This window comes from Ichthyophthirius multifiliis (genome assembly GCF_000220395.1).
Source record: "Ichthyophthirius multifiliis unplaced genomic scaffold scaff_1120509251144, whole genome shotgun sequence".
NCBI lineage: Eukaryota > Ciliophora > Oligohymenophorea > Hymenostomatida > Ichthyophthirius > Ichthyophthirius multifiliis.
The window spans coordinates 86,905-110,583 of NW_004086162.1; the positions used below are offsets into that span (position 1 = coordinate 86,905).

Sequence of the window (23,679 nt, forward strand, 5' to 3'; positions counted from 1 at the left end):
TATATATATAATTGAAAAAAATTATAAATAAATAAATTTTTAAGCAAAATATATAAATATATATATATATATATATATATATATAATATATATATATATATATAATTATATATATAATATTAATTATATATATTCATTTTTAATAATAAAAAAAATTATTAATTATTTTTATAAATATTTTTATAATTAAATATAAAATATTTATAATTAACTAAAAAGAATAAAATATATTTCTAAACTTAATAAAATAAAATAATATATAATTTTTTATTATTTATTTATTTTTTCATTTATCTTGTATATGTTATCTTTTTAAATTATTTATTTTTTCTTCTTTAAATTCAACTAATACAGACATATTGTTTATGTTATTAGAATTAAGCAAGAATGAAAATGTCCGCTTTCATCACAAACTAAAGATTCGGTTAATAATCTTTCGTTACCAATATAATTTGATTTTGAGAATACCTTTGCTTTTACATTTTTTGGTACAAGAGCACTTTTGTAGACTATTCTTTTTTCTTTTGGACTACTTTCACATATTTTCAATTCTTAACCTTAGAAGTTGCATTCAGTGTAGAAAATAACACATGCTTAAGGACAAGGTTTTTTAGGTGGCACAATTGTTGTTGGTACTTTTGTAGGCATAGTTGGGATCGAAGGTGGTGTTATAACTGTTTTTACTTAAGAAGTTGGATATGAAACAGTTTTAGGTACCGAAGGAACCTATGGAGTAAATATAGTAGGGACCTTAGAAGTTGGTTTGGGTTTTACAGAGATAGGAGTTGTCAAAGTAGGAATAACTGGAGTTATTACAGTAGGAACTTAAGAAGTGGGTTTAGATGGTGTAGGAATGATAGGAGGTATCGGGGTAGGAGTTTTGGGGGCAGGAGTGATGGGTTTTGTTGGAATAGTAGTGAATTTTGGGGGTTAAGGGGTTGGGGGTTTTGGGGTGGTAGGTGTTTTTGTAGTATGTTAATGATTGTATGATTCTTTACTTTTAATGTGTTTGCTAATATCACTATCATCAACGTCATTACTAAATGTATAAATAGGTGTCTAGACATGAGAGGGTACTACAGTTACGGTTTTGGGAGGTGGACATACTATTTTTCTCCATGAAGATTCTCCGTTAGGGGAAGTTTCGAGATCGGCTACTCTGAGTTAATAGCCACCGTTAAGTGTACTAGAAGCGCCTCCTTAAATTTTTGAAGATTTTGTAATACCACCGCAATTTATGTCACCGTTACAAGCTTTTTGGGCAGCTTCTAAATTTTCGAAGTCTTAGCATTTTAAGGCACAACCTTTAATATAAGTGTTGGAGATTTCTTAAGAATAACATACGGGTTCAGAAGACATATTGTAGATTTACTTAACGTATTTTACCCAAGAAAATTCTCCGTTGTTCGAAGGTGTGAAGTTAGTGGATTCTCTCAATTGATAACCCCAACCACCTTCAATCGGTCCTGTAGATCTTTGTCCTCCGAAAGTAATATGTGCGTAAGTTATACCACCACATCTTTTGTATTTCTTGCATTCTAAAATGGCTTCTTCTAAAGTTCCGAAATCGACACAGTCTTAACAACATCCCTTTAATTCGACTCCGTAGAAGGCTCTTGACCATTCAGTTACAGAAGTTTCCTCATTTTCATCTTTAATAGGACAAAGATTGTTTTTTACCCAAGAGTATTCATGAGAAGAAGCTTTGGCAACAGTTGAAGCTCTCAATTAATATCCATATCCATTGACTTTTCCTTATGATTTGTTTCCGCCGAATTCGGGGTTACTCCAAGTAACACCACCACATTATGGATTTTAGTCACAAGCAGATTAGGCTTCTAAAAGAGTTTTGAAATCACTGCATTCTTCAATACATCCTTCTAAATATTAGTTTCTTTGAACTTAGAAATCACATCTAGTGTTTACATCTACACAAGGGATTTTTTACCATGAAATAATTTAGGGATTTCCAACTTCAAAAAGTTAATTACTTTTTCTTAATTAAAATCCAAACATTCCATCTGTGGCTCCTCTGGCTTTTGAACCTGCTGATTTATCAGCATAGGTGACACCTCCACAAATTAATCCTAATCTAGTACATTCTTTTAAGGCTGTTTCTAAAGTATCATAATCCAAACAACCGTTTATGCATGAAATTAGTTCTTTGCTTTCAGATTTTCCACTATAACAGGCGCTTGCTTGATTACTTGAAGATTATTTAATGACATTTTTTACCCAAGAGATTTCTTTGTTTTCAGAAACAACTAAAGTAGTGGATTTTCTCAATTAATAACCCCAAGTACCTTAGTGAGCTCCTTTAGACTAATTACCACCAAACTTGATTTATGAATATGTAATACCATCACATACATCTAATTAAGAACAGGCATTAATAGCTTCTTATAATTTGCTATAATCAACACATCCATCAGCACAATCACCCAATTAAAATCCTGAATATGCACTACTCCATTCCATAATTTAAGGAGCAGGGTTTTTACAAGTATTAGCTTTTAACCAAGAAGTTTATGGAGTGGATACAGTTGTAGTAGGAATCGCAGTTGCTCCTGATCTTAATTAATAACGGGAACCTTAACTTCTGGCACCTCCAAGTTCTTTAGTAGAATAAGTAACACCAGTACAAGATTTGTCTTTATCACATTCCCTTTATGCATCAACTAAATGATCAAAATCTACACATTCTTAAGCACAACCTTATAAATATGCGTTTCTTCTCAATCCGTAATCACATCTACTATTTTATTCTACACAAGGAATTTTTTACCAAGAACTAATATTTGAATTTGAAGCTTGAGATAATTAATTTGAAAGTCTCAATTAATAGACCCATCCCTATTTAGATTTTACATTTGACTAAACATAACTTACACCTCCACAAGCCCTTGAGGGTTTTTTTACATCATTATATTTAGTGCAGGCTTCTAAAGCTTAATCTAGATCATCAAATTAAGGACAGCCGTCTATACATCCATCAAGAATTCTTGATTTTTATTCGGAAGTGTAACAAGCCGAGTGTTCTTCTTCACAAGTTTTCTTTACCCACGATTCTTGTTAAGCATCTATACTAAATTAGAAATTACTGGAACCTCTTAACTCATATACGTATTAAGGTTCATTTTTTTCTCTATTGTCTTTTTATTCATTTTCTGATCCATCCTATTCGTATAATACTTTTGTTATGCCATAACATTCGTCACTTTGAATACAGGCAGATTTTGCTAAATCTAATGAATTATATTATTAGCAAACATCTAAACCATTTGCACATGTTGCTAAATAAGTAGATTTTTAGTATTCCCAAGTACATTTTAAATCAGCGTGAGCTAATGTTATTAGAACTAATACTAATAGAATTTTTTTTATTTAATACATTTATTTTAAATGGATATTTTTTTTTTTCCTTAATTGTTTTATAATTTATTATTTATATAAATATTTATATGTATTTTATTTTTTATAATTACAATATATGTTTTTGAAATGTAATTATTTATTTATTTATTTGTATTTTTTTGTTAAGAGTTTTATTTTAAATTATTTATCTTTGTTTATTTTATTAAAGATTATTAAATTTCATTTGTTTTTTTTAGTTTTCTAATTTGTAATTTAAAAACGAATAAAAAATTACGTTTTAAAATCGTTTTGAGAAATTGTTTTTAAAATATATTATGTAAAAATATGTTACCTTTAAAAAAATAATAATATATTTTAATAAATAGAAATAAAAAAATTGAAAATATATAAAGTATTTATTATAAATTAAAAGATTATTAACAATATAATAAAAAATTTAAAAGTAATTGTAAAAAATAAAATATAAAATAATATTGTATTAATATAAGTATAAATATAAAAATTAAAAAAAAAAAAATAAATAATTTATTTTAAGAATTTATTTATATTTATGATTTTTTTAAATAAATATTTATAAAAAAAAAAAGTATTATAAATTTAAAATTAATTATTAAAAAAAAAAAATAGTAATATATATATATATATATATATATATATATTATATAATTAATTATATTAATAAATTGGTATTAATGTATTATGCATCTTTTTTTATACAATTCAATTGAGTTAATTATTTTAAAAGTTATATATATTAATTTTAATGAATTTTATGTTTTTTTTTTTTTATTATATTATATTCATTTTTTATTTTTTAAAAACTTGTATATTTATTATTAATTTTTTAATACATTAAATATATTATATATTTTTTTTAAAAAAAAAAAAAAATTATGAAAATTTTATTCATGATTATATTGGCTTAAAATGTCTATATACTTATATACTATTTTTTAAAAAATAATATTCAAAAAATAACAAATTTTAAAAAATTTATAAAAAAATATGCATTTATTTATAATTTATAAAATTAATAATAAATATTTATTATTTCTAAAATATCTTTTTTTTTACTACAATGAATTTATTTTTTACACTTTATTTATATATAAATTAACTTTATGATTTTTTTATATGAAAAATATATATAATATTAAAGTTTTTATAATAATTAATAATAATAAATAGCAATATATTTTAATTATTCATTTAATTTTTTGTTTTATTTTAATAATATTTTTTTAAAAATCTTAAATTTAGATTATACAAAAATATTATTTTTTACAATATTAATCTTTGTTCATTTTCAATTAATATATCCAATAGGAATATTTATTAGTTTTTTTAAAAATAAAAAATAAATTAGTAAATTTACTAAATAAGGTATTAAAATTGTTAGATATATAATTTATATATTTATTTTTTTGGATAAAATTTTTATTATTATATATTTTATTTAATTAAGATATTTAAAAATAGACTTCACTATTTTAATTTAAAAATCTCATTTTATTTTAAAAAATAAAACTGCTACTAAAATAATTTTAAATACTAAAAATATATTTAATACATTCTTTTAATTATATTTTAGTTTTCTAGTTTATATATTTTCTAAATATTAAAGTAAAAAGTATAAATTTATAAATTATTTATTAAATTAATAATAAATTTATTTTTAATTGATTATAAATGAATTAAATATATCAAAGTATAGACTCTATTTTATAATTATTTACTTAAAGTATTTTCTTTAAAGTATTTTCTTAAAGTTTTACCCAATAATTGATTTATAAAAATATATTTATTAAAAGAAAAATTTTAATTTTATATTTTATAAATTCTTTATTTTAAATAAAACTTTAATTTCAATCCTTAATAATTGAATAGAGAGATATAATATTTATATTTAAAATTAAATATTTATATTATATATTAAATATATATAATATATTATATTTCTAGGTTTAACATTTATATTAGCATATTTAAGTATCTATTAGACTATTTAAGTAATATTACTTTAATTGATTTAGTAAAATCATATTTAAATTGTTATTTTACTTTATAATAAATTATAAATTATATTGTATTACTTTAAATTTTTTATTAATATTTAAAAATATATATTTTATCTAATTAATTTTATTATAATTTTATTTTATTCATTAATGAAATTAAATTTATAATAAATATTATACAAGTAATTAAATTGAATATAAAATCTATAAAACCACTCAAATTTATATTATATCACCGATAATAAAAAAATTAAAAATTAAATATTAATTAGTTAATTCACTAAATAAAAATATAAAGTCATTATTTATAAATTATTTATAATCATTTAGTTATTTAAAAGAATTAAAAAATTTAAAAAAGTGTAAAAATATCAAAATATTGTTGGAATAAATAAATTATAAAAAATAGTATAATTCAAATCAATAAAAATGAAAAAATATAATCAAATATAAAAAATAAAATACCTATTTAAAAATTAAATTTATGAAAATTAATAATTAAATTAAGTAAAATTTATTTTTTAGAGGAAGTAAAATAAAAAGAGAATTTTATAAAAATAAATTGAATCAAAAAAATTCTAAAATTAATTAAAAAAAAATTTAAATTTTAAAACTAAAATTAAAAATGTGAACTTTGTAAAAAAAAAAAAAAATTTAATGAGAAGAGATGCAAGATCTTATGAAAAACAAAAATATTTAATTTACATGAAAAAGGCGAATTTAAATATTTTTATTATAAAATGAAATTGAAAATTAACAAAACAAATTAGTAAAAAATAATTTGAAATATATAAAAAAAAATAGGGAAGATTAAAAAAAATGGAAAATTTATATAAAAAAAATAAAGAAAATTAATAATATAATATAATTGAATAATAAAAAAAATATGAAAAATATAAATATTTTAACTTAAAAGAATAGGATAAAATCAAGTATTGTATGAAAAATAAGAATTTTATTTTATAATAAACTATTTTAATTAAAAAAAAAATATTATGAAAATATAATTAACATAAGAGAATTTTTATTAATATTATATATAAATAGAAAAATTCAAAATAATAAAGAATATATATTTAAAAAAAAAAAAAAAAGAGAATAAAAAAAATCTGAAAAATAAATAATAATATTATTTACTTTCTTTTTGTAATCTAAATTTTTTTTTTTTTCTTATTTTTAGCTTATTAATCTTATAAACTTATATCTGCCTTAAATATTTCATTATTTTTTAATTTCTGTTATTAAGAAGACTTATTTTTTTATTTTTTTATTAATATATTAATTAAATTACACATATTTTGTTTTCTTATATTTATCTATTTTTTTTCTTTATTTTATTTATATTTATTTAAATAAAATTTTTGAATTTTTTTTAATATTTAAATTAATTTTCTTATTTAAATTATTCAATTTTATTCAAATAAAAAACATCTTTTTCTGAAGTCAATTAATTGTTTTTCACTTACTTATTGCATTCTTTTTATTATTAGATTAATTCTTATTCAGTTTCTTATAAAACTTATTATAACTCTTTTACTCTATAGATTTATAATATTATATTTCTTCATCTTTTTGCTTAGATTATTTTTGAAATCAAATTTCTACATTTGTCTATATCTAAAGTATCAACTTTATTTATAAAAAGATGTATTGAAGTTAATATATGATTTTATAAAGTAACTCTTTGGTTTTGTTTTTATTAAAAATCTACTTTTTTTCTGGATTTTTTTGAGACAATTAAATTTTTTAGGTTTTAAATTATTTTTTTTTTTTTTTATTATTCTATTTATATAAATTTAGGATAAAATTTTTTATAAAAAAATAAATTAGGATAATTCTTGAATCTAATTATAAAATACATATAAATATTTTGATTTAATTTATTTATTTTTTAATAAAAGTTATTAAATAAATAAAAAAATGCAATAAAGTACATTTTCATTATAAGATTTTGAAAATCGAATGTATTTAAAAAATTAAAATAACTAATAAATTAGTCAACCAATTTTATTACCTATTAAAGATAATAAAGTTTAAAATATTTGTTAATTTGATTATTTAAATATATATAATAAAATCGCAACATATTTTAATTAGGATGGTTAAAAGGAACGAAATAATAATTCTTTATGTAAAATTTTTTTATTTTTTATTTTTTTTTTTCCATAATTAAAAAAATTATAGAACCAAATAATATACCTTTAAGCAAAATAAAAATACCAAAATATTTATAGATAGAATATAATAAGGAAAGTTAACTAATAGAAAAGTATAATCAATAAAATAAAAATAAAAATAAAAAAGAAATTTCGCAATATTAGAAGGACTAAGATGATCTTTATATAAAAAAATATCAATAAAACATATAAAATTTTAAATAGAATATGATAAAGGATAAATAATTTGAAAAACTAAGTTTAAATAATAAAAAAAATAATTTTTTAATAATAATTTTAGCCAATAAAACAACGAAAAAAGTTCATATTATAATTCTTTTCATACAAAAAAATAATATATGTTTGTAAATTCTATTTTGAATAATATATAGGATTAACAAAATAGTAAAAATATTTCGAAAAAATAATGTTAAGAAATAAAAAATTTGAAATTAAATTCTGATAATTCTATTTAGAAAGTAAATATAGAAAACAATATCATAAATGAAAGTTTTTAAAAAAAATTTATTAAAAAAAAATATTTAATTTAAATATAAAAAAATAAAAATTTACTTGAAAAATAATAATATTAATTGGATAATAAGAAAAAAAAATTATAATAAAAAAATGTTTAAAGTAATAATAGTAATAATATATAAAATCAAAATGAATTAAAAATGGAACAAATAGCAGAAAAAAATCCATTTAAAAGATAAATTATTTTCAATTTAATTAAAAAAAAAGCAATTCATGCGAAAGGTAAGAAAAATATAAAAATCACTTATTTTTATGCATAAATAAATATGTATTTATTATTAAAAAAAAGTTAATTTTTTAAATTAAAATAGAATTTAAAGATAAAATTTAAGTTGTAAATATATCAATATTTAAAATAAAGAAATTAATAAGTATATTATTTAAATTACATTTACATTATTTATGCTTAACTTTTTTTTAAGTAGTTAATAAGCAAATAGAATTCTAAATTAAAAAATAGACTTTATTCAAACATAATATAAAAAGTTAATTGATTAAATGATTGAAAATATAAATTAAATTTGATATATTAAAAAAATTGATTCATATAAATTTGAATAATTGTTTTAAATAATAATTTTAATAAAAATATTTAATATAAATATAATTATACATATCAAAATTATAAATGACTATATCTATATATTAAAAATTTCTGTTTTATTTAATGATAATAATAACTTAATTTAATTTTTATAAAAGGAAAATAATACACTTTTACTATTATTCGGGTGTGTAGCTCAATTGGCAGAGCGCTTGATTTGCATTCAAGAGGCAGGGGGATCGATGCCCCCCTCATCCATACTTTTTTATTTTTTTAAAAATATTAAATTTTAATAATAATAATATATTTTATTTATATTATTTTTAAAATAAAGAAAATATTTATTTGGTTTTATTTATTTATTATTTTTATTTATTTAATTAAAAAGCAAATAAAAAAAAGAATGAAAATTTTTTAAAAAAATGTAAAATATGTAATAATTATTTCATTAATAAATTTTTGGGAATTTAATAGTTTTATGATATATTTCTTAATAAACTTAAGAAACTGATTTTTATAAAGTACTAATTAAATGACCATCTCCCATTTTTAAAGTCTTTGTTTTATGATTTTTATTTCTAATTACATTACATAATAATAATATTTATTTAGATGTCTCCACAGGGTTAAAAGCTTCCAATTAATCAGCTTTTTAATCATCTTTATTTATTTCTTTTTAATCATCTTAACTTAACTTTTATATTTATTATGTTTTATCTGTTATATCATCCCCTAAGAAATTAACATTTTTTTTCTATTAATTCTTTTTGACGGATTAGACTTCATCTTAAAATTATTAATTTTCCATTAATAATGGTTTTAAAGTTAAAGTTTGTTAAGATTAGGTTAATTTATCACATAAGCAAGCTATATTTTTAATATATATAATAATAGTATTAAATTTATTACATGGCTAATTGTTATATAAAAGTTAAGCAGCATTAAAATGTGTTTTATTGTGTAGAGAAGGAAGTAATTTTTTTGCTAGCTATTAAGCTTGTTCTTTATTTTTATCCCATGCACTTTTTTTTTCATTTGATTTTTCATTTTATTTTTATTGTTTTTTATTTTTCATTTTACTAAAATCAATATTCTTGTTTATTTTTTTACAAATAACAAAATATATTTAAAATAAATAAAAAGTGTATTTACCTCTACTTAACTTTACATATGATCTTTTAATAATTATTCAATTCTTTCTAAAGATGTTTTCGCTGTAAAACGCATATCTGGCTATATTTCTTTATCTGTCTATCTTTCTCTAAATTAATGATTTGCTACTGTTAAATTAGGCATATAATCTAAATCTGAATTTTTTTCTATAGATTCCTTATATATATATATATATATATTTTTAACTAAAAATAATATGACTTTTTTTATTTACTTTTATTCTATCTTTTTCATATTTAAAACCTTTTATATATACTTAAGGATCTTTTAGAAACTTTTCTGGAAATTCGTCCCTTATTTTATGGGCTGTTGGGCCTTTATAATCTATTGTAATTATTGGATTATCGATCATATTTATAACAAAATTATCAACTCTTTTTTTATAATTATTTGATAGCCTTATTTATTTACCTTTTTTTTTTTTTTTTAGAATGTATGTTTTTTTAGTATAATAAAATGAAATTATAATATTTAATTATGTTTTATACTTTTTCTTTTTATTTAATTTTTGATAAAACTATCCTTCATTTTATCAATTTTTAGTTTATTTTGTAATTTTTAGTTATACAAGTTATAATTGAACATTATTTTTTTTATTTATTTTTAATATAGTTTTTTTTGTTTTTTTTATTTTTTTATAAATTAATTAATTATTTATATAAAAAAATAAAATTAAATAACTTACAAAAATAAATATATTATAAAAAAATAAAAATGAATTATTCACAAATTTAGTTCATTAAAGTAATATTTGCTAAGAAGCCTCCCAAGGACATCAGGAGAAATAGGTTTTGGATAATAAGTATCCATTCCACATTATTCGCACATATATCTAGTTTCTAAATCTGTCCATGATGAATAACCAATAATATGTGTATTTATATTTTTATTAGAATATTGTATTTTTCGAATTTCTTTTGTAGCTTCAAAACCATCCATAATAGGCATATTTATGTCCATGAAAATAAGTTTTATTTAAATTAAATTATTAAGCATTTTTCTGTAAATATCAACTGCTTCTTTTCCACTATAGGCAGTCAAAATTAGATTTTCGGAAATATTATTTGCCTTGATTTTTATTAAAATTTATAAGCATTTTATATTCATAGGTTCATCATCTACAATAAGAATTTTTTATAAATTAAGAAATTTTCCTTTTGGAAAAATTAGTAATTCGGCTATTTTTCCTTCATATATTTACGATTAAGAAAAAATTCCTTCATTTTCATTTGTTTTTGGAACCATGTTATTATAATTATTATTATTATTATTATTTTGATTTTCTTCTTTAGTATTTAATGTATTAATATTCTAGAGTATATAAGAAAAAGTTTTTTATTTATTAATTTCTTTTTTTGAAGACATCTCTACATTTATGGTTTTTTGTTCTAAATAATGGCTTTAACTTAAATTCATTTTATTTACTGATTTTTACACGAAATTATTTAAACTTTAAATTTCAAAATCTTATTATTTTACAAGAACTTCTTCTTCATTAATAATTAGCAATTATTAGTCAACTTTTTTTTCATTTTCTTATGATTTCTATATATTTATAAAAATTGATTTTTTTTTTTTATTTTACTTAAGATTTTATAATATTATCAGTTATTTTATAACCATATTTTTCGATAATTTATAATTTTAGTTCGTTTTATTTATTTTAATGATTTAAATCTTAATTAAATTAAACTTATTGGCTTTAATTTATATTTTAGAATTGTTAAATACTTTAATTTTATATATGTTCATTACGATTATTTATTTAATTACTTTTATTATTCTATATACTATTATTATTGTTATTATTTTAATAATTATATATACTATTTACAGATTTATTTATTAAAGTTTAACTAATTACTTCATAGATATTAGAATGAATGAAAAACCAAAATTAAGATCCTTTTTATGTTTCCGATAAAAAATGAATTCCTTCCACTCCTTTATTATTTCGCATTAATTTTGCCAAAATATTACTTATAGTTAGTCCGAATCCGAATCCGGAGGAATTTTAAGATATTTTTAGTTTAAATTTTCTCCTTTTAATAATTTTCGGAGATTATTTTATTCATATTAACTCATTCCTATTCCTTTGTCATTTACTTATATTTTAATTAATTTATTATCAGGCATATTTTATATTGTAAAGGTTATTTATGAGTTCCTTTATGAAAATTTAAATGCATTAGAAAGTAAATTTATAATTATTGATTGGACTTTTTTTTAATCCAAATAAATTTTTTCAGGAATATTCACGAAATCTACTCTAAAATCAATGTTTTTTAACTCCGCTAACTTCAAATAATGCCTATATATATTCAATGCAATATCTTACAATTTTTATTCTTTCCACATAACCCTTAATATTCCATTTTTATATGCATTATAGTCTCTAATATCTTATACAATTTAATTAATTATAAATACATTTGATTCTATATACTTTTTATTTTGCATTATGTATATTTTTTTTTATTTTATTTTTTATACATACACTCAAATAAGTTGTTTTGGTATATTCTCCTACATTTTAATCTAACATAGAACTAGAAATAAATTATTAAAGGAAATTAACACAAGTACCCAATTCATGAGAAATAGTCTGAAAAATTCGATTTTCAGTTTCTTATTACATTGTCGCTTAGTTTTCTTTATTACATGTGAAAGAAATAATTATTTATTTTTATTTATTTATTATTTTTCCTACTATTTTGATGTTAAAATAATTTAATTCTTCATTTTTAGAAATATCTACGGCATATTTAATAATTTGAATTATAAAAATACTATTTTATTCATCTAAATTTGTTAGAAGCTTTTAGGCTAAATCATATAGGCTAATGTTTGCTGTTAATTTTTTTCGATCTTTGACTAAATTTTCATCCATTTAGAAAGAATTTTCTAAATAATTTTACTTTTTTTAAGTAATATTTACATTTTCATATTATTATTTAAATATAGTACTTAATTTTTTATTAGGAGTTGTTACTTATCCATTCAAATCTAATTTTTTTAAGTAAATTTCACTTTATTTGGAAAATTCTTTGATGATAATTTATCTAAAAATATCATGATTATATTTCGTTTGTTAAAATTATATTATTTATTAGCGAAAAAGACTATTTTCTTAAGATATGTATATATCTTCAGTATTTAAAGATTATTATTTTATGATTTTTTAGTAATTATTTTTAAAAAAATAAGATTTTATTAATTTTTATTAGTTCATTTCTTCTTCTTCTTTTTATATTGGTTTAGCAAGATCTAATATTTATTAAGCCTGTTTATTTGTATATCTAATTTTTAAATTTTCATCCAAAATAAAAATTCCCGAGTCTAAAAAAAAGAGGACTTCTTCAAAATAATTCATGCATTGCAAAATCTGCTAATCATATATATTACAGCCTTATAAGCTTTATTTTTGTTTCGATTATTCTATCTTTTTATTTATTTGAGATTGTTATTATTATTCAGTTTATGTTAAAAAGCGCTATTTTCTATTTATATTTGAGGGATTTAAAAAATTATCTTTGATTGATTGGAGTTTTTATTTTTAGTTTTGGAAAGTGCTTTCTTATATATTATTTTAAAATTGGTTCTCTTTATTTAAATTTTGGTCTTTATTTAGATTTCGGTCTTAATTTAAATTTTTTGGTATTTATTTAAAATTTATTCGTATTTATTTAAAATTTTTTAGTATTAATTTAAATTTTAATCTTTATTTAGGGCTTTATTACTTTTTGGTGAGTGGTGTTTTTTTTAATCCTTTTTTTTAATTAATGTTATTTTTTGAATTATAATCATAGCATATTCCGTTTAAATTTTTTGTTATTAATAAGGTGAATAAGGTGCATATTTATACATAATCGTATTTAAATGCTGATATTTAAAGGGATAAAAAAAGAAATATGTTCAATATTAATATTATATTTCTGAACCAGAATTCAAAATATTTGTTTAATTAATCCACTATGCATTAAAATAATAATATAAATAATATATATTCGATTATTTTGTAATTATTTTGTAAACTTTAGATATTTACATTAAGTTGATAATATCCACATGCAAACGTATAGCCAAATGTACTTGTTATGAATAATATTTATAAAGATCGTTTCCTTTTTTAATATTAGTTTTTTATACTGTATATTATTATTATTGTTAGAATAGGAACTGCAGATGTCCATAAATATATACATTATCTATATTCATAATTAAGACCTATTGTTACTTTTTTTATATACATGTATTTAATATAAGTGTTTCTTTTAGTTTATATTTTTTTATAAATTACAATATATCAAATATACTAACTTTATGATGTATATTATGTGAAATTTTCGAATTTTTTATATTTTTAGATATGAATAATTTATATTTTGTTGAGTTTCTTATTTCATATATTTTTTTAAGATAAAAATTTTAATAATAATAAAAATTAATTAATAATATTTATAAAATATATCAAACATTAAAAATATATATAAATTTTACTTTATTAAAATTAATATATTTAGTTAATAATTACAGAATATAATTTAAAAAATTTTTATATATTTTTATTTAATAATTATTAAACTTTAATAAAAATTAGTTGATTGAAATTTAATTTATTTAATAATAAGCTAAGACAAGCATTTATTTTTAATTTAAAATTAATAAATATAAATTTTTATATATAATTTTATATATAAATGATTTTTTTATATTTATTGTAAATTTTTTTTAGTTTTTCATCTTATTTTAAGATGATTAATATTATTAGAATAATTTAATAATAAATAATATTTTATCTTTTTTTAAATATTATTATTATTTATTAAATATTATATTTATTTTTAAATTTAAAATCTAATTTATTTTTATTAATTATTATTTTGAAAATTTTTGTGATAAATAATAAAGTAAATTTAAAATGTAATTATGTCTAAAAATATTAATTTTAAAATTAAAAAAAAAAGCAATTGAAAAAATTAATTACTAAATTATTTTATTTTATTTAACAAAAATAAAAATTGTTATAAAATGTTTAAATAATCAGTAATATATATTATATAAATATTTTAAAATATAATAAATGTTAAATAATGTTATTTATATTAATAATATTGTAATTTATATACAACATATAAAAAAATAAAAATATTTAATATTAAAGATAATTAAATAATGTATTTAGTTTATTAATTTATTTTCTATAATTATAAATTTTAATATATATATTAATTTATTAATATATTATTACCTATATTATATGTTTCAACTAATTTTTTTTATTTGTTTATTATTTTTTTAGGAATATTTATTATAACAAAGGAATAACAATTTTATTTTTTTAAAACATATTTTATTTGAATTTTTTAATAAAATTATAAAATATATATATATAATTTTGAATAGATTTATAGATTATATGAAAGCAAATTATATAATAGTATTTTTAGGATATTTATTATATATAAATCATATAATTAATTTCTGTAAAATTAATATTTGCTACTTAAAAAAAAAAAATATTAATAAATAAAATATTTTCATTTAAATAAAATTTAAAGTTAAAAAATAAAAAAAAATTAATTTTAAAGCTTTTTTATTTTTAATATATTTATTTATATTATATTAGATTTTTAAATTCAAAAAATAAATTATAATTTAATTAAATTTGAAATACGATAAATATTTTTAAATAAAAGAAATAAATAAAAAAAAAAAACTTAAAATTTACAAGAAAACAAAGATCAAATAAAAAAAAAAAAAAGTATTAATTACTTTAATTATTATATTTAAATTTTTACGCGAATATATTTTTTTGAAATTTTCGATAAAAAGCGCCTTTTTTGGGTAATAAAAATAACTAAATATCGAAAAAAAAATTTAAGACAAAAAAAAATCAATAAACCAATAAATAAATAAAAAAAATAAAAAAAAAAAAAACAAACAAAATGTTCCAAGCCAAATTAGAAGAAGGAATTTTATTTAAAAAAATAGTAGATTCAATAAAAGACTTAGTAAAGCAAGTAAATATAGATGCTAATCCTAATGGCTTATCAATGTAAGCAATGGACTCTGCTCATGTAGCTTTAGTATCTTTAAAATTAAACGAAAACGGTTTCAAAGACTATAGATGTGACCGTCCTTTAACATTAGGACTTTCAATTGAAAATCTATCTAAAATATTAAAATGTGCAGGTGGAGATGATATTATAACTTTATAAACTGATGAAGAAGAACCTTCTACATTAAGATTTTTATTCGAAAATCCTTAGGCAACAAAAATTTCTGAATTTTCTTTGAATTTATTAAGTTTGGATTCTGAAGCTTTGGGAATACCTGAAACTGAATATTCCTCTACAATTGAAATGCCTTCTTCTGAATTTTCAAGAATTTGTAAAGAACTTAGTTCCATTTCTGAAACTGGTATATTTTTAATTAATTTTTATTTATTTATTTACATTTTATTTATAGTTGAAATTGAAACTTCAAAAGAAACTGCTAAATTTAGCGTTTCTGGAGATATTGGTAACGGTTCAATTACTATTAAACATAATGAAGGAGAAAAGGAAGGGGAAAAAGTATGCCTTAATGTTGATTAACCTGTAAAATTAACATTCGCTCTAAGATATTTAAATATGTTTAATAAAGCTATGTCTTTAAGTAACTAAGTTAGTTTAAATATGTCTGAAGAAAATCCATTGATGGTAGAATATAAAATAGGAAGACTTGGGACTTTAAGATTCTATTTAGCTCCTAAAATTAATGATGAAGAAAATTGAGTTTGTTTTTTTGTTTCTTATTTTATTTCTAAATAAATATATTTTTTTTTTATATATATAAAAATATTTTATATATTTCTGTTTATTTATTTCTATTTTTTGTGTTTTTATATTTTTTTTATATAAAAAATTAATTTAAAAGTATTGATTAATATTTTTTTTCTTTATTAATATATAAGTTTATATATTAATATAAAATAATAATAAAATTAATGAAATTATGTTAAATATTATTAAATTTTTATAAAATAAATTTAATTTTTTAGAAAAAAAAAATTAATATAAAAATAAAATAAGAAAAATAAAAAAATAATAATAAATAATTATATTATATCAATTTTTTTAATTATTAGCCCTGTCTATAATATTGATTGCTAAATTTTTTTTAGTTTATTCCATTTAAATATATCCCTCTTAAGATCTGGTAGTAAAAATATTCTTAAAAATAAATAAAATATAAATAATAAAAATATAAAAAATAAAATAAACCTCCTTTGTTTTTCCGACATAAATAGTATCTAAATGTGTTCTTAATACACTTTCTAAATCTTCCACAATTCTACCAATATTTTCTAAATGAAAACTATTAATATCGATATTACCATCATATAATCTAACATCTTCTTTCTTTTATATTAAAATATATAAAAATATATATATATATATATAAATATATATATATATATATAATATATATTTATATTTATAATTTTTTATAATTAAATTTTATATATTTATATATCTAAATATATTTAATATATTTTTTTATTTTTTTTATATTTTTTATATTTTTTTTTATAAGTATTATAAACTTACTGATTTTGTTAAAGAACCTGAAATATTAACATCTCCTGCACCATCATCATTTAATATCATTTCTAAAACAACAGATCCTGTACATTTATAAGTTATTTTTTTTTTATTTTATTCGTCTACTTTTACATCTACAACATTTATTGAATCCCATGTTCCTTTTTTAATACCTTTTGCTAATTCCACCTCTTTAAAATAAAATATTTATTATAATTTATATTCTAATTTTATAATAATAAAAGTAAAAAACCTTTTTTCATTAAAAATGCGCATGCGAATCCTCCATTTTCCTTATCCCAAAAATAAATATTACATATTCCTCCTTAATAATATCTTAAGTATTATTTATAAATTATATAGATTTTTTTTTTATTTTTATTTTTACAATTTCATATATTCCTAAAATAATGTATTTGCCTTTTCTTCAAGCTATCTTACATCGTTTGAAGGATAAACTGCATCATCAATAGGGGGGTCATATTAATTTGAATGAGGTGATCTAAAGCTATCTCCATCTCTATTAAATTCACTTTTAATATATTATAAATTTGTTTAGCTACATACACCAATTTCTTTTTATTTTTTGTTTTTTTTTTTGTTTGTTTTTTTTATTTTTTTTTATTTACCTAATGGTTTATCAACTTTTTATAATAATTCATCCGCTTCATCAGGCATTAGATTAGATAAAGCATTTGTGTTATAATGTATTTTTGAAGGAGGTAATTTTCTTAATAAAGATAATGCTGTAGCTATTTTATTTTGTTCCATTTTTTTTATATTTTATTTACTGAAAATTATATTTGGATGATATAAACTTTTTTTAATTTTATTTATTAATATTTATATATATATACATATATATTTATGTTATTTTATTTCATATAATTATTTTATTTTATAAATATATATTTATTAAATTATTAAATGTTTTTTAATAATTTAGTTAAAATATATATTAATTTTTTCCTTTTTTTTTTTTTAAAAAAAAAATATTTATTCAAATAATATAAAAAATGTTAAATCAATAATGTATAAACAAAGAAATTTAAAAAATATAAAATAGTATCTAAAAGCCTATTTAAAAAGATGTTTTTCTTTAAAATATATAAAATCCAATTAAAAATAATTATGATGTGTAAAAATATAAATAAAACTCATAATAATATAAATCTAATTTAAAAATAATAAAAATTAGAAATAATTTATCTAAAATGATGAATTTTTAAGATAGTTTATTTTATTTAGATAATAATTAATAAAATTAGAATACAAGCAACAATAATATCTTTATAACAGCAAATAATAATTATTAATATTAATAATAATGCTAATATCCATAACTAAACTTATATAGTAACGTAAGATAACTCACTCCAACAAGAAACGATAGTAAATACAATCTTTTAAAATAAAGAGAATTAAGCAAAATAAGTAGGCAAAGTAGTGAAGACTAAAACTAGAAAATAGTAACTTCTATAAATGAATTGGAAGGAGAATGGAATAAAATTAAAAAATACCATAATTTAGATTAAAGAAGTCATCACTCTTCTTTAAATACAAGCATTAGTGGAGGTAATAAAATATTTATAAATTAATTATAAAATACTCAAAATTTTGGTACTTAAAACTCAGATAATAATTCTATAAATGAAATAAGGTAATATATATATTTAATAATATTTTTAACATATATATTAATATATAAATATTATATATATATGATTTTATATAAATGATTATAAGTTATTAAGGAAATTTAAATTCATAAGCATCAATAAAATCTTTAAATAGTTATTAGAAAATATAAGTAGGATAAAACAGTACTAATTTCAAAAACACAACTCCAAACAAAACAAATAATATAGAAAATATAAAAAAACACATTTATTATAAATAAGTCAATACCACTTTCAAAAATTAATTTGGATTAATTTAAAATAAATTAATGCAGTAGTAGATCAAGTAGTGATTATAATAATAGTTAAACGAAATGTAAATTATTATAAGATAAGGAATTTGTAAAATATGATAAATATTAAAACGTAAATACTAATAGAGATAATTTTCATAATAATAATTATAAAAAATACGGTGCTTATCAATCTGATAATAAAAAAACAGAAAATATATATAATTAAAAAGAAAATAATTAGAAACAATCAAATTTTGAAAACTAAAACATATAAAAACAATACACAATAAATTTATAAAATCTTAATAATAACGAAGAAGCAAGTTTCTAATAAACTCATAAATTAAAGCAATCATAAAGTCTAAATAATACTAAAATAGATTCTTTAGGAGTGTAAAACTAAAATTTTTATATATAATAAAATATAACAAATAATATAAATTAAATATTAATTTAATAAAAATAAATGATATAATAATAATAAGAATACAATTAAAATGAATAATAACAATAAATATAATAATAATAATAATAATAATAATAATAATAATAATAATAATAATAATAATAATAATAATTATTATAATAATAATCACATATTTATTAATAATAATAGTTTTAGTTTTTTAAATAATAATAAACTTAATATAATTAATATGTTCATTAAACAAATATATAATAACAAACTTAATAAACAATATAATATACTTAATAAAATTCTTAATAAAATTCATAATAAAATATTTAATAATATTAATAATAACCTTAATTTTTTTAACAATAGCTTTAATAAGTTTAATAATAATAAATTTAATAATAAAAAAACGTTTCTAATAATACATTTTCAACAGGTGTTTCGAATAAGCTTGTTTCTAATAAGAGTAAAGTATAAAATTGTATTAAAAAAGATAAAAAATAATAAAAAAATAGTCCAATTTCAAAAAAATAAAATTAAATAATATTAGATTGTATTAATAACAAATTCATGAAATAATAAAAACAATTTAAAAATATACAATTAAAAAATAATTAAGTTTAATAAAATATTTAAAATAATACAAACAATTAACTATAAAATAATATTTAAAAATATTAAGATTATAATACATATAATATAAATAGTAATTTTATATAAAAACCTTATTAATCTGTTTCTAATAATATTTAAATTGCGAATATAAATAATTCTGAAAACATTCCTAATCATTAAATTGATATACAATAATTAAATAGTAATTATAACTATATAAATTTAGATACTAATGAATTATATAAATAAAATAACACTTAAAATAATAATTAAAAGAACATTTATTAATAATAATTATTATATTAATAATAATTTTAGTAATAAGTATAAAAAAATTTACTACCTACTTATTAATATGAAGTTTAGCAAAATTCAACTTCTAAATATTTATAGAATATAAACTTAATTTAATAAAATAAAACATAAAATAATTAATACTCAAGTGGATATAATATTAATGAATAATACATTTAGTAGTAAAAAAATAATATTTTAATATTTTTTAATTATATAAAAAAAAAAGAATTCCAGATAATAATAAACCTGTGTAAGATAATAGCTAATTAAATTAAAATAAAAAAAAAAATATATAATAATAATAATTAAATTAAAATAAAAATTATAAATAAACATTTGGAGAAAAGAGTATATAATAAATATTATAAAATAATAACTAAAGTTGAAAATAAAAAATAAAAAAATTAATCAAAATAAATTGTTTATTAATTTTTTATGTATTTAAAATATAAAATTATTTATTTATATAAGAAAGATTTAGTAAATAAATGAATAAATTGATTGAAAATATATGTATAAAAAAAAAACAAATTAATAAATAAATAAAAAAAAAATATATAAAAAGATTAATTATAAAAAATAAATGTATTATATAAATCTTTTACAATTAATTTTTTAAATATACTTTTTTTTTAATAAATCTAGCTTTTAATAAGTATTTAGAAATTACTCAAAGAAAATAATCTGGTACTCTACGAGTAACATGAGGTTCGTTTGTTCTTGGAGCAGGTTCAAATTACATACTTATATTTTAAATAATTACTTATACAATATATTTTATATTTATTATTTTTACAAGTTTAGTTTTAATCCATCGTCAACTTCCATTATTGATGCTTAGTTTCCACATCTATAGCAATAATTAGGAGCAGAAAAGATAGTTACACATTTTTTTTAATGTACTTAATTATAACCCTTTATTTTATATAATTAATTTCGTTAATATTTTTTAGTTTTTTTTACATCCATAACTAGTTAATGAGCTCTAGCTATCATTTTCAATTTATTTTAATGAATATATTTCTCTGAAATATCTAATCCCCATGTCCATCCTGCACCCCTTGGTGATAATCCCCAACCTTTATTTAGATTTTATAAAATAATATATTTAAAAAAAAAAAAAAAAATTAATTTAAAATAAAATAAAATTAATAAGTAATTTAAATAAAATTTTTTATACCTGTTCTTTAATCATCAGGATCAGACCATAATAAATCGCACATAGGGCCTTCATGAGGAACATCTTAGAATCTATTAATAGATCTTATTTGATCTAAATTTTCAATAGCAGGTGATAAACCACCATGTAAACAAAATATCTTTTTTTTATTAATATTTTATTTTATGAAAAAAAAAAAATTAAATAAAATATAGATCATTTTAAATATTTTTTATTACTTATGATTCAACAACTGCTGCTAAAGGCAAATATAAGAAAGCATCAGTAAAATATTTCCATACATTTTCATTACCGTATTTTTTATTGCATTCATCATAAAAACCATATATTTTGTTAATTTCACGATTTTCATGGTTTCCTCTTAATATTACTATTCTATCTTTATACCTTACTTTCAAAGCAAATATCAATGATACAGTTTCTACTGAATTAGAACCTCTATCTACATAATCTCCCATAAATAAATAATTTGTATCCTATTTTTATTTTATTTTTAAATAAAATAAATATATTATTTTTGTTTACTGGAGGTTTACCACCTATTCTAAATAATTCTATTAAATCATGAAATTGACCATGAACATCTCCACATACTGTCACAGGGGCTTTACATGTTGCTACATTCTTTTCTTCGGCTAATATTTCTTTTATCTTTTTTTTTATTTATAAAAAAATAAATATATATTGTTTATGATTTTTATCTTTTTTTATAATTTATTATTTTTTTAAAACTAATTTTTATATTTATGTGTATTTATTACTTTGTCACATAGTATTTTAACATCAGATTCTGCTAATACTTTACATTAATATAATTATTCGATATATTTATCAAAGTTTCCTATTTCACTTTATGAAAATTTTGGTGGCATTTTTTTTTGTTTAATATTTTAATATAAAGGTTTATTTTTAATTTTTTTTAAAAAATATGGTTTAATTTAAAGGAAAATATTTTTTTTTTAGAAAATATGTGAAAAATAAAATTAAAATTAATATTTAAAAGTTTTTTAAATATTACCCAATTATATTTACATTGCTTAAGTTAATTTTTTTTATTTTTTTATTTTTCTATATTAGAATAGTTATATTCAAGATGATATTTAATTTTTTAAAATAATAAAAATATTTAACTTAATTTATAAATAATATTTCATTATTATTTTATTTTACAATAAATAAAAATTAAGTTTTCATTAAATTTAAACATAATTTATCATTTAATTAATAAAAATATGAATATAAATCTTTTTCTGTTTTTTATTAAGTTTATAATTAAAGAATAAATAATTTTTGATTAAAATTATTTTTATCATCTTTGTTTAGGTATTATGATATTTTATTATATTTATACTATCTTAAAAATTTTATACGTAAGTTTAAAAATTAAATATAAATATATAATTATATATATATATATAAATTTATATATATAGGTATATAAAAAAATGATTATACATAAAAGTTAAGACTTTTATATATTATTTTATATATTATATTTTAAAAATATATTAATTATTAATCATATAATTTCATTTAATGTTAATATTAATTATAAATTTAGTTTAATATTAGATATTTTTTATAAAAATAAATCTTTTGAAAAAAAAATATAAAATAATAATAAAAATATTATAAATACTATATTATTAAAATAAATCATATATTTATGTAACAAAATTAATATTAAATAAATATTTATTTTATATAAAGCTTAATATTTTAAATATTATATATTTTTATTTTTATTTTTCTTTTTTACTATTTTTTTTTTATTATTATACATCTATTATATTTTTCAAAAAAAATAAAAAAAATAAAATAAAAAATATATAAAAATGGAACCATTTGGAAGTGAAGAAAGAAAC

At 17.0% G+C, this 23,679-nt stretch overlaps 7 protein-coding genes and 1 non-coding gene across 8 annotated transcripts, besides 56 other annotated features; 2 read left to right on the forward strand and 6 right to left on the reverse strand. All coding sequences in view use genetic code 6, as the record gives it.

Annotated features, from left to right (window-relative positions):
- The first annotated feature begins 48 nt into the window (after positions 1–48).
- Positions 49–133: a microsatellite.
- Positions 134–169: 36 nt separating this feature from the next.
- Positions 170–211: a microsatellite.
- A 130-nt stretch (positions 212–341) lies between these two features.
- Positions 342–3,393, reverse strand: IMG5_148680 (hypothetical protein; the record flags this gene model as incomplete). The annotated part of the gene is made up of 2 exons (XM_004030975.1): positions 342–413; positions 469–3,393. 2 exons carry the CDS (start codon positions 3,391–3,393, stop codon positions 342–344), a joined length of 2,997 nt encoding a protein of 998 aa, XP_004031023.1.
- Positions 3,394–4,004: 611 nt separating this feature from the next.
- Positions 4,005–4,040: a microsatellite.
- A 1,064-nt stretch (positions 4,041–5,104) lies between these two features.
- Positions 5,105–5,145: a microsatellite.
- Positions 5,146–5,266: 121 nt separating this feature from the next.
- Positions 5,267–5,333: a microsatellite.
- Positions 5,271–5,325: a microsatellite.
- Positions 5,287–5,328: a microsatellite.
- Positions 5,334–5,862: 529 nt separating the features above from the next.
- Positions 5,863–5,908: a microsatellite.
- A 325-nt stretch (positions 5,909–6,233) lies between these two features.
- Positions 6,234–6,289: a microsatellite.
- Positions 6,290–6,763: 474 nt separating this feature from the next.
- Positions 6,764–6,798: a microsatellite.
- A 1,001-nt stretch (positions 6,799–7,799) lies between these two features.
- Positions 7,800–7,844: a microsatellite.
- A 235-nt stretch (positions 7,845–8,079) lies between these two features.
- Positions 8,080–8,133: a microsatellite.
- Positions 8,134–8,815: 682 nt separating this feature from the next.
- Positions 8,816–8,888, forward strand: IMG5_148690. Its single transcript has one exon. It is a non-coding gene; the product is annotated as a tRNA-Ala (tRNA).
- A 187-nt stretch (positions 8,889–9,075) lies between these two features.
- IMG5_148700 (hypothetical protein) lies at positions 9,076–10,191 on the reverse strand (the record flags this gene model as incomplete). The annotated part of the gene is made up of 3 exons (XM_004030976.1): positions 9,076–9,723; positions 9,783–9,959; positions 10,018–10,191. Coding segments are annotated over 3 exons (999 nt in total), but the record flags the coding sequence as incomplete, so codon positions are not given.
- Positions 9,271–9,317: a microsatellite.
- Positions 9,857–9,891: a microsatellite.
- Positions 10,192–10,526: 335 nt separating the features above from the next.
- Positions 10,527–12,441, reverse strand: IMG5_148710 (hypothetical protein; the record flags this gene model as incomplete). The annotated part of the gene is made up of 3 exons (XM_004030977.1): positions 10,527–10,871; positions 11,283–11,348; positions 12,301–12,441. The coding sequence occupies 3 exons, from the start codon at positions 12,439–12,441 to the stop codon at positions 10,527–10,529; spliced, it is 552 nt and encodes a 183-aa protein (XP_004031025.1).
- A 964-nt stretch (positions 12,442–13,405) lies between these two features.
- Positions 13,406–13,473: a microsatellite.
- Positions 13,447–13,519: a microsatellite.
- Positions 13,520–13,718: 199 nt separating this feature from the next.
- IMG5_148720 (hypothetical protein) lies at positions 13,719–14,021 on the reverse strand (the record flags this gene model as incomplete). The annotated part of the gene is made up of 1 exon (XM_004030978.1): positions 13,719–14,021. The coding sequence occupies one exon, from the start codon at positions 14,019–14,021 to the stop codon at positions 13,719–13,721; it is 303 nt and encodes a 100-aa protein (XP_004031026.1).
- A 201-nt stretch (positions 14,022–14,222) lies between these two features.
- Positions 14,223–14,260: a microsatellite.
- A 211-nt stretch (positions 14,261–14,471) lies between these two features.
- Positions 14,472–14,505: a microsatellite.
- Positions 14,506–14,592: 87 nt separating this feature from the next.
- Positions 14,593–14,653: a microsatellite.
- A 336-nt stretch (positions 14,654–14,989) lies between these two features.
- Positions 14,990–15,053: a microsatellite.
- A 656-nt stretch (positions 15,054–15,709) lies between these two features.
- Positions 15,710–15,743: a microsatellite.
- An 8-nt stretch (positions 15,744–15,751) lies between these two features.
- On the forward strand, positions 15,752–16,582 carry IMG5_148730 (proliferating cell nuclear antigen, putative; the record flags this gene model as incomplete). Its single annotated transcript, XM_004030979.1, has 2 exons — positions 15,752–16,226; positions 16,275–16,582. The coding sequence occupies 2 exons, from the start codon at positions 15,752–15,754 to the stop codon at positions 16,580–16,582; spliced, it is 783 nt and encodes a 260-aa protein (XP_004031027.1).
- A 281-nt stretch (positions 16,583–16,863) lies between these two features.
- Positions 16,864–16,902: a microsatellite.
- Positions 16,872–16,905: a microsatellite.
- Positions 16,906–16,913: 8 nt separating this feature from the next.
- IMG5_148740 (hypothetical protein) lies at positions 16,914–18,163 on the reverse strand (the record flags this gene model as incomplete). Its single annotated transcript, XM_004030980.1, has 6 exons — positions 16,914–17,020; positions 17,072–17,209; positions 17,399–17,583; positions 17,646–17,728; positions 17,781–17,967; positions 18,022–18,163. 6 exons carry the CDS (start codon positions 18,161–18,163, stop codon positions 16,916–16,918), a joined length of 840 nt encoding a protein of 279 aa, XP_004031028.1. The 3' UTR covers positions 16,914–16,915.
- Positions 17,026–17,068: a microsatellite.
- Positions 17,214–17,278: a microsatellite.
- Positions 17,223–17,290: a microsatellite.
- Positions 17,233–17,373: a microsatellite.
- Positions 17,236–17,345: a microsatellite.
- Positions 17,279–17,321: a microsatellite.
- Positions 17,339–17,376: a microsatellite.
- Positions 17,339–17,378: a microsatellite.
- Positions 17,343–17,378: a microsatellite.
- Positions 17,351–17,391: a microsatellite.
- Positions 17,964–18,019: a microsatellite.
- Positions 17,969–18,012: a microsatellite.
- Positions 17,969–18,015: a microsatellite.
- Positions 18,164–18,262: 99 nt separating the features above from the next.
- Positions 18,263–18,309: a microsatellite.
- Positions 18,310–19,053: 744 nt separating this feature from the next.
- Positions 19,054–19,126: a microsatellite.
- Positions 19,083–19,136: a microsatellite.
- Positions 19,093–19,136: a microsatellite.
- A 625-nt stretch (positions 19,137–19,761) lies between these two features.
- Positions 19,762–19,900: a microsatellite.
- Positions 19,779–19,900: a microsatellite.
- Positions 19,823–19,928: a microsatellite.
- Positions 19,929–20,006: 78 nt separating this feature from the next.
- Positions 20,007–20,058: a microsatellite.
- Positions 20,007–20,070: a microsatellite.
- Positions 20,052–20,112: a microsatellite.
- Positions 20,095–20,127: a microsatellite.
- A 775-nt stretch (positions 20,128–20,902) lies between these two features.
- Positions 20,903–20,967: a microsatellite.
- A 183-nt stretch (positions 20,968–21,150) lies between these two features.
- Positions 21,151–21,196: a microsatellite.
- A 108-nt stretch (positions 21,197–21,304) lies between these two features.
- IMG5_148750 (protein phosphatase 2 catalytic alpha isoform, putative) lies at positions 21,305–22,686 on the reverse strand (the record flags this gene model as incomplete). Its single annotated transcript, XM_004030981.1, has 6 exons — positions 21,305–21,377; positions 21,431–21,713; positions 21,815–21,953; positions 22,033–22,290; positions 22,340–22,465; positions 22,576–22,686. The coding sequence occupies 6 exons, from the start codon at positions 22,684–22,686 to the stop codon at positions 21,305–21,307; spliced, it is 990 nt and encodes a 329-aa protein (XP_004031029.1).
- Positions 21,746–21,805: a microsatellite.
- Positions 21,748–21,787: a microsatellite.
- Positions 22,502–22,541: a microsatellite.
- Positions 22,687–23,195: 509 nt separating the features above from the next.
- Positions 23,196–23,246: a microsatellite.
- A 37-nt stretch (positions 23,247–23,283) lies between these two features.
- Positions 23,284–23,308: a microsatellite.
- An 11-nt stretch (positions 23,309–23,319) lies between these two features.
- Positions 23,320–23,391: a microsatellite.
- Positions 23,392–23,540: 149 nt separating this feature from the next.
- Positions 23,541–23,591: a microsatellite.
- Positions 23,592–23,679: the final 88 nt, after the last annotated feature.